The 10,131-nt window shown below is 37.2% G+C and overlaps 1 protein-coding gene across 1 annotated transcript in view; it reads right to left on the bottom strand.

Moving 5' to 3' along the window:
- Positions 1 to 516: 516 nt before the first annotated feature.
- LIN7C (lin-7 homolog C (C. elegans)) overlaps positions 517 to 10,131 on the bottom strand; it is a 10,036-nt gene continuing 421 nt past the window's right edge. The window contains exons 2-7 of the mRNA XM_015566290.1: positions 9,404 to 9,489; positions 9,013 to 9,096; positions 6,881 to 6,999; positions 6,549 to 6,620; positions 4,537 to 4,746; positions 517 to 3,898 (exon numbers count right to left, since the gene is read on the bottom strand). Coding sequence (XP_015421776.1) covers positions 3,743 to 3,898; positions 4,537 to 4,746; positions 6,549 to 6,620; positions 6,881 to 6,999; positions 9,013 to 9,096; positions 9,404 to 9,489 — 727 coding nt within the window. The 3' untranslated portion in view covers positions 517 to 3,742. The remainder of the gene's footprint in view (positions 3,899 to 4,536; positions 4,747 to 6,548; positions 6,621 to 6,880; positions 7,000 to 9,012; positions 9,097 to 9,403; positions 9,490 to 10,131) is intronic.

The following is a 10,131-nucleotide window of genomic DNA, read 5'->3' as shown; positions in this document are numbered from 1 at the left end:
TTAAATAAGCCTTAGAATCAGAATTGGTAAATGAAGTCATGTATTGAAAGTCTTAAATCCATTTTGAATATTCTATTTACCTCAAACTATAAAGTCAAAGAATACTGCTTGCTAATATTTTTTAGAATGTCTTTATGGATTTTAAAGAGAGAGGAAGGGAAAGGGATAGAAACATCAATGAGAGGGGAATATTATAGATGGGCTGCCTCCTGCACGTCCCCTTTTGGGGACTGAGCCCACAACCTGGGCATGTGCCCTGACCTGGAATCGAACCGGTGACCTTTTAGTTCCTGGGTTGATGTTCAAGTGCTGAGCCATGCCCGCTAGGCTGCTCGCTAGTATTTTTAAAACTATGTCGATACAAATCATTTTGGAAGTTCTTGAAAAATTAATGAGCAAGCAATTTGTTTTGTGTTTTTCTCTATTTAACTATCACAGAAATACAATGACCTCTGAAAAAACACTATTAGTGAAAGTTTGGAAATGTTGTTATCAGAGGAGACAACAAAATATAAGTTAGAAAATTCAAACATACATTTATTCAGGAAATACAATTACTCGAGACCTTGATATTTCAATGACCATTCCACATTATAAAATATTCACATGTATTCTTTTAAGTCTACACCAAGTCATGCTGACATTCTTCTCAAATAAACCATAACCATTTCTTCCATTAAATGCTATAATATCCATTTAAATTGTAAACAAAGTACTTGAGCCAAACTATGTTAAGTACTTAACAAAATAATTTCCAAAAATTTAGAAGACAATTTAAAAAAACACATTTGAATTATCAAACCCCAAAGAACTAGGCCACTATAATCTAGTATATTGCTAACAGATAAAGTGTCCATGTTAAGACAACACATAATTATCAATGACTTTATTTCTCATCTGCAATTTTTAAACATGCTTTCCAAAATGATAAACATTTATCATTGTAAATTTTAAAAAAGCAAAGAGAGCAAAAAGATGGCAGACGTTAAAAGTTTATGTTTAAATTATTTGCAGATTTTATTACTATTTTTTAAAAAAGACTATAATTATTTCCCAAATAAAGAATGCCAAGTACCTTTTATTCCTAAAGAAATATAACCAATCATTATATTTGCTACTTAATAGTAGCTGTAAATTGTTCTATTCTGATATTTCCAAACACAGTCCAGTGTATTTAGAGCATTTTATAAAGGGGAAATTAATGATTCTCAACCGTATGTGTCATTCAGAACCACAGGAAAAGCTTTAAAAAACCAAGAATCTGGCCCCAACCCCAGAAATTCTGATTTAGTTGGTGTGGGATGGGACTCAGGTATGAATCTTTTTTAAAGGTCTGCAGGATGTTCTAATATGGGGCTAAGGTTCAGAATCAACCCATTTTGAAATACAAAAAAAAAAAAAAAAGGAAACTGGGGAGGGGATAATTATATTTATATTTCACAAATCAAACACCTATTATATACTTACTACGTGCTTGGTTATGTTCATGAATCATACATTTATTTATAAAATGAAAAATTCCTTCATTTCCTCATGATAGCAAACTACTATTTACTGTACATCCTTGCCACTGAATAATTGAATTCTTCTATGGAAAGAATTTAAAATTCTGGGATACACTATGAAAACTTTTTAACAAAAACAAACTACTGCTATTCATGCTCAACAGTAGCAAGCAAAACTACTGTATTTGGCTCTTTTAAGCTATCTTTATTTTAAGAATTATAAATAAGTGCCAACCCACACAAAGAACAGATTGTGGATTACTGTAGAAGAAAAAAAAATAGCTTACTCAACTTATTAAGTTTCAACACCAAAAAAGATTTAACTTGGCTGCAAGTTCTGAAACAGCTGAGATACTGAACCAGGAAGCTATAATTTATAATGAAATGTTGACACGCCCTTAAAAGCTACTGCAGCTGTAGCTATACTAAAATAAGGTTTCTTTAGGGTTTACTTTGTAATGCAAGAACACGAGCATAACAACATTACTGTTTTATATGCACCAATATCTCTCTTTAATATATAAAGCTCTACAACAAATACCTCTAATAATTTTACAATTAAATTAAGTCCATAATTCTTCTACACTACTTTGGTCTCAACATTTTAAAAAAATTATTAATTTTGAAAATATACAATTTAACAACATTCCTATTAATAACAAGCACATTTTGTAGTGGACTAAAGACACATCCAACCATGCAATCCAGTGTTCAATACCTAAATGATAAATAACAATGCCAATTGACTTTTATTCTGAAAAAAACACTGAAAACTGGAATAATCTTTTAAGACTCACAATGCTCACAAACATGCAGGAAAAAGTATACATTTATAGTCTTCTTGAAGGAATGTTTTAAAATGCCCACTTCTTATACAGGGTCTAAGTTCCTTATATATTTCAAACCACTACCTTCCTTTTAGCATCTCTCACTTAAAAATGTTCCTAAGTTATTGACTAAAAATGATCCTCAATTCTTTAATTCCAGCCTTTAAAAAGAGTCCCGTCACAGTCCTTCACTAATAGCTGCCTTTCAGTAAAACAGTGACATCCAGTGGACAACTGAAAGTATCTCTCACAATTCCCATCATATTGAATCATAAACAAAGATCCCATCTCTAAATCAAACCATTTTAACATGATTAAGTTTGTATTCATCTCGACAGTCTGCAGATTCTTATGAACACATCACCTCATAATTTCTATACATCTTATTACATATATCCTCCTATAATCAACCTATTTAAAATCAATGCTTTAAACTGAGCTGGTAAAAGTGTGTTAACTCTTGAGACTAATGAGGTTAAAGTATTACTTTTTCTTCTTTGCTTCTGCTATTTCCCACCACAAACGAAATGGCTCATCTCTAGGAATGGAAGGACTAAAATATAAAAAATATATTTAAATAGAAATGAGTAGCATTAAAAAAAATTGCAAAAGATGAAACCTGAACCTGTTTTAGCATTTGTAATTTGACATACTGTTGAATATAAATAGATCTAATCAGTAATGCTAACACACAAATTACATCCTTTTGCTTTTCTGCTCAAACACTATGAAAGAATACATATTTTACCAATGATTGTTTCAGTGTTTAAAAACTTACTTTTATAAATCAGTACAAATGAGTATTCACTATACATTATGTTTAAATAAAAGTAAAAAACTTCCACTGTGCTGAGTTATGACTTACCTATGATTATATATATTATGTGTGTGTTCAAAGTACAAAATGCAGCAGTGATGTTAACACTGACAATGTAATGAGCTGCTGTAGCTGAAACTGTCATGTTTAATTTTTTTTGGAAAACTATAAAGGAATTTTACAGGTTAAAAAAAAGCAAATAAAGAATTTGAGAACTATTATTTTTAAATAAGCATCAAACAAAGAACTTTTTTTTTCTAAAAAAAGATTAAGAATGTAAAAGTACATCTTAATATTTAAAAAGCATTATTAAAAATCTATAACAACTTTATGACAAAATCTTCATTTGAAAAAGGCCTGTAAAAAGAGCAGGACAAAATTGCCCTCATCACCTTTTACTTTTTCCTGTCAGAAAAAAGTGTATGCATCTCTGGAACCACAAATGATTTTAAAATAGGCATTTATAAAATGGCAAGGAGCATTTCACGGGAAGTTTGTTTTTCCTTATAATTGTTGGCACTGCGGCCATCAGTAGGTCACCAGTAAAACTTCTCTAGCTAAAAGCAAAATGGAATATAAAGTTCCGAACTGCATTAGGTCTGCTGCCTGCGTTTGGCTGATCTCATTTTTTCAAAACGTGACTCCATTTCTTCTAAGACCTTAGGTGTATATCGCACTACTAATTTAACCTTTCCTTGAGCTGCTTTTAGCAGTTCTACAGCTTTTTCGTGATGTTCTCCTTCCACACTCTAGAAAAAAAAACACACACACACAATTAATATATAGGTTTTGCAATTCATTCAAAAGGCAAAAATGCTTAAAAATACATGTAAGTAAAAAAGTTTTAATGTTTTATCATTTCAACACTATAAACTTATGAAATAACCTAGCTTTACCATTTTAATCAGTGTGAAATCCTCGGCTGAATAATACTCTGTTTGTAGTCCAAGAACTGGTTTCAAAGATCCAAATAATTAGCACATCAGTCTACATGCCCTATTATTCCACCATTCTATATGACTAAAATGAGGGGTAGACTTCTAATTTAACATACTGCCTTAACTACTAAACAGCTTAATCACTTCATAAAAATCACAGTAAGTTTTGCCAGTTTTCATTGGAAAAAAGCTAAACACACAGAAAGTGCTTTAAACTTTATCACTGTACTAAATAGTACTGCCTTGGATCCCTCTAAGGCAGTGGTTGGCAAACTGTGGCTTGGCAAACCGCGGCTCGAGAGCCAGATGTGGCTCTTTGGCCCAGGGGCCAAAGAGCCGCATGTGGCTCGTGAACCGACGTGCCCCCCTATATCTTCTGTTTGTATAACTCATATACTCCCCCAAGTGGTCACAACACATTACTGCAAATAGAAATAAAACATCCTTACCACTCCATTAACAGAGAGAAGTTGATCTCCTCGCTTGAGGCCCCCATGTCTATCAGCAATTCCTCCTGGAATTATTCGAGATATATAGATTGGAGAGTTCTGTTCTTTGCCTCCCATGATATTGAACCCAAGGCCCTCTTCTGTTTTTGGAAGCTCAACAACTCGAGGATGAGAATGTCCTTCGCTGGCAGCAAATGCAGCAACAGTAGCCTGAAAGGAAATTTTACATGTTTAAATATATCGCCTTTGTTTACTTCAGCTCTTTCATCTCCTTTTACCTATTTTTGAGGCGCATACATTTGATGTTTGAATACCCACAAATGCATTGGCAGTTCTGAGCAGGTGAGCTAGGAGAATGGTGTTCTAGAGGCGGCGGCTGGAAAGCATACTCTGGGACTATGTAGGAGTGTTCAGGTCAGGCCATCCAGTTGCCAGAACTGCTGTGCAGCACTTGGCAGGCAGGCTTGCTCAGCAAATGAGCGCTGCCACTAAAGAGGAGAGCCTCTCCCCCAGGTGCCAGCAGGCTGAGCTCTGGGGCTGGACAGCTCAGCTCTTTCAAAGGCCTTTGTGCAGGACGCAACACATCTACATAACCTGTAAGGAGGTGGGTGGGTGTTCCTACATGCAGTCATCTGACTGCTGTACCATTTGTTCTTTACACTAAATAACTCATCAAGAAATAACTCAATATTGAGAAAAAGAGTACATATAAACATGGACTTTCTTGTTGCTTTAGTTAACTATCTACAGTTACTACTAGATTTAAAGCTCAGATACTTAGTAAGCTATGAAAGTCACATAACTCAGGAATAAAAGCCAAGTTTCTATGTTTTTCTCTACTCTGTCAAACTACACCCACATGTTTAAGTGTTTGTATTCAACAGAGAATCCAGTATTTCCTTTTGTGAATCAGTAACTATCAATGAAAAATTACTTGCTAATAAATAATAATTATATTTAATTCGAATATAAATCACTTTCTACTGACATTAACTTATTCTAACTACACATGGATATTGAGATCATGTGGGAATTATTGAGGAAAGCCCCACAGAGAAAGCACAGGAAGCCTGGCACCTGTAGCTCTGAAGAGATTACTTACTACTGACATTACCACATCTTCGCCGAGTTAAAGAAAGCAAAGAGAAACCTGGGGGAGCACCCCACCCAATTCTACCATTTACTATTTGTGTGTTCTGAGGCAGGTAACAATCTGATGCTTCCTCACCAATAAAATGAGGATAATTCATACATCAGACCTTTGATGAAAATATACACAATCAATGATACAATTAAATATGTATACTGTATATTACTATGTATTATATGATACTAGAGGCCCGGTGCACAAAATTCGTGCGGGGGGAGGGTTGTCCCTCAGGCCCACCTGCACCCTCTCCAATCTGGGACCCCCCGGGGGATGTCCGACTGCCTGTGGGATCGGACGTAAACCGCAGTCGGCCATCCCTCTCACAATCCAGGACTGCTGCGGGCTCCTAACCGCTCGCCTGCCTGCCTGCCTGCCTGATCGCCCCCTAACCGCTCCCCTGACTGCATGATTGACGCCTAACTGCTCCCCTGCTGGCCTGATCACCCCCAACTGCCCTCCCCTGCCAGCCTGATCGCCCCCAACTGCCCTTCCCTGCCAGCCCAATTGCCCCCAACTGCCCTCCACTGCTGGACTGTCCAACCTAACTGCCCTCCCCTGCCAGCCATCTTGTGGTGGCCATCTTGTGATGACATCGCATGTAAAGCCACCTAGGCTTTTATTAGATAGGATGTGTATTATTATTTGTGTGCAACTGTATTTTTAATGTATTATCTAATCTGCATGATAGATTATATTCTGTAAAGACAATAAAAAAAGATCCTATTTCTTAGTATTTGAGATGGTTCAGTATAGATTGAAAGCCAGTTTTCAAAATTTCAACCTATTATGAATCTAACAATTGTATATTAAAACCTCAAATTTTAAAAGAATTCTCTCACTTTTGGCAAATGAAAAACTTTACCTTTGCAGTAGCATTAGCTCTCACTTCAGGACTGCTGCTGATGTCCACAGTCTCATAGACATGTTCATATACCTATAAAACCCAAAGTTCATGATTTTAAATCTCAGAAAACACCATGCTTGAGTTCTACGAAGTTAATGAATGTGTTAAAATTTTAGGCAAAATTATGCATCTTTGTGAAATGTTTGTCTAATAAAAATTGCAAAAATGAGAAACAGGTTCTAATGTTTTTCTAAAGTTTGCTTTCTTAAGAAATTCTGAACTAAAATTTCAGAGTATTATCCTGTCTAATTAACTCAAGTTTTTAGTAAATTTTAATCCCATGTACTCACCTCTCTTACAGCATTGCAGAATTCACTTTGCAGGACTCTTTGTAAAGCCTGAAGTTTCTGTGGTGGTACCTCCCCACTCCTTTGTAGTTTTTCCAACAATTCAATTGCTCTACAGATATCTGGAGTTAAACAAATGCACACTCATAGTTTTCTCTGAAGATTATCTAAATACCTATGTAACTGAGTAGCAGTTAGGATTCATTCCTCAAGGATGAACAAGAATAGGAAAAACATTTTAAAAAAGCGTTAAGAGGGTGAACTTGTGTGTGTGTGTTGGGGAGTGTGTGTGGGGGGGATATGTTTACTAGTATACCTGAGGATAGGAATGTAAAATCTGAGAATAATGCTGAATTTTACAGTATATTAGGAAGAAATACTACTGTTGCACACGTACAAAATCTGGGAAAAAGCATCTTTGAGTGACAGGAAGACTGAATGTAAAATACTAGATGTCACAAGAAAGAACTGAGGCTAAAAAACATGATAGACAAATACTGTCTATGATTCAGAAAAGCTAACAGTAAATCAGTAACTATGTAGTCAATAAAAATTTACTTATCATTAGTATTAATAATCAAAGCACTGAACAGAACAAAACACTTTGTGCCAGTAAAATCACTGTTAATTTCCCTAAGGAAAACACAATATATATGTAGTTATGAACTATTCCATTACAGATGCAGTTAGTGGCAGATATATGTATAACAATGGTACAAATGGCCTGTTTTCAACTTAGAATCAAAACAGTGTTTTAATTAAGATAATCAAATATATGTTTACAAAATAGCAAAATAAAAACAATTAGTTCTGTCAATCTGGTTTCAATACTAGCTGGGTGATCTTGGGCAAGTTACGTAACTTCTCTGTGTCTCGTTTTCCTACTGAAAAACAGAAACAAGAATACCTTCCTTATAAAAGTTTCTTGATAAATAAAGCAAGAAACTAATAAAAAAGGGTCTGGCATATAGCAAGCAGAAACATCATGCTACGTTTGGCACCAATTAATCAAAGAAATATTAAGGGATGGTACACCTTTATACAAATATATTAAGCATGTTAGACAGTTCTCACTGGGAAGTGTGAGGATAAGTGTCCTATGAATTAAGAAATTTTATGAAATTCAGAGTTATGTTTACAACACTGTTAATGATTACCATTACTTTGATTTTCTTTCTCTTAACTGTTTTTGTAACCCTACGGGGCTAGAGTACCTATTATTCTACTATTCCTTGCTCCCTTTTAAGTGGACGGACTAGAACTTTTTCTTTGTAGAATTACTATGGCCTTCTTTGTGTTTGCAGCTGGAAAACTGGGAATCAATGTAATGGAGAAAAAAGTAAATTTTCCAATTTCAGCTTAAACTGATGTTGATCAAATGCAATGGAAATAGATTTTCCTCATTCTGATATCCCATCACTTGAACGGTTGGTGAATGGGGACTGTTAGTTCATCAATTATTTTAATTTACAGTTACAATATGCAATTAAAAATTTGAAAAAGTAAAATCCTCTTTCCTGAACTTACTCTGTACCTAACATATGCTTAAATCTGTTCGACTGACTCATGTTTTGATGATTTAGAAGACATCCAGGGATCCTGATCAAACGTACTGATTTTATACTGTAGGACTGTTAGGAATGTTTATAATAGCGTTACACAGAACAATCAGAGGTGATGCAGTACTGACTTTCTTATCTGGCTCAATGACAACCATGAGCAATTCATCCTAGTAAGGTGCTGAGCATTCTACCGTGGAACTGAAAAGAACTCTGAAAGAGCAAAAAACAAAGCCGTGACTATCAAAAGGGTTTGCCAGAGGTTAAGTTTCACATTTTGTGCTGCATAAAAATGCAAAAGAGCCCTGGCTGGTTTGGCTCCGTGGATAGAGCGTCAGCCTGCGGACTGAAGGGTCCCGGGTTGGATTCCGGTCAAGGGCACATGCCTGGGTTGGGCGCTGGATCCCCAGTGGGAGTTGTGCAGGAGGAAGCCGATCAATGATTCTCTCTCATCATTGATGTTTTCCTCTCCCATCCTCTCTGAAATCAATACAAATATATTGGGGGGGTGGGGGGAGAAGACTTCCAACACGTCAGCATCCTACAACCAACCGGCTTTTAAAGAGAAACACCTACTTCTGGTAACACCAAACAGACTTGTTCCCAGGACAAAGCACACTGCCACTGTGCTGGAGGAAGATGTCACAGTCTCAGGCCTAACTCAGTCAGTCTCCCCAGAGCGGCCACTCCCCTCACAAATGATGCATTAATTAACCGCCTGGTGGGCTGAGGGAAACTGTCATTCACAGAGAGGCTTACAAACGTGAACACCATGAGGAATAAACAATGCTAAGTGCACATTTGTTGGTGTGAATACACCGGGGAAGAGGTTTCTCTAAGTACAGGAATTACACAAAACCTATTCCTTTCTTAGAGCAGAAGGTACTTACTATTCAGGCTGTCACTGCAAATGTTAATATCTGCAAGATATGCTTAATCTTCTTCCTAAACTCTGTTTACTACGTACTAGTATTCAAACGGTTTAGTTTGTACGTCTTGACTCGTAACCAATGACTTCCACTACGGGTCTGCCAAAAGCGTGTTTGAAATTGACTGAAATAGAGGATTTGGGGAGGACAGAGCAGGATGCTGAAAATCTGTTAACAGGGCCCCGAGAGGGACATAACCCTGTATTCTCACTGGCATTTGGGTCTCTCTAACTCCTCAGTCTTCTCTAAATAGCAAGGAACCAGCCACAAGTTGCATTTGTAGAATTTGTATAGAAGGAATAAGATTGAACTTTCAAATTATTTTTTACAATCTGCCACTATTTCTCCTAGTTCATATTTGTACAATCTGCCACTATTCCTCCTAGTTCCGTGACCTTCCCGAGACCAAATAAACCAGCAGCATTGTTTTTAAAGCACTTTCTCTGTACCTGGGTGGGGCACCGAAGCCAGGAAAGACTCCAATACTGAACAAATGCAAGTGGGGCTGGGGTCAAAGTCATGGTGGGGTTCTTGCGCGCGAACCGGAGGAGGAGGAGGGTCCCGCGCGCGGGGAGGGCTGCGACCCGGGGCAGAGGTGGGCACCCGGGCGTGGGCACCCATCACAGGGGCTGTGCGTGCAGCCCGTCCCCACCGGGCGGCGGACGGTTCTCGAGCGAACACGTCTCTGAACGCGGTGCCCGCTGGGCCCAGCCGGGGAGCGCGAGAGCGGCGAGTGTCTGCGAGGCGGACAGGTGGTGCCCAACTC

The sequence above is a fragment of the Myotis davidii genome, unplaced genomic scaffold (assembly GCF_000327345.1).
Source record: "Myotis davidii unplaced genomic scaffold, ASM32734v1 scaffold330, whole genome shotgun sequence".
NCBI lineage: Eukaryota > Metazoa > Chordata > Mammalia > Chiroptera > Vespertilionidae > Myotis > Myotis davidii.
Note: the sequence above shows the minus strand (reverse complement) of the source record. Positions and strands in the feature narration are given on the sequence as shown.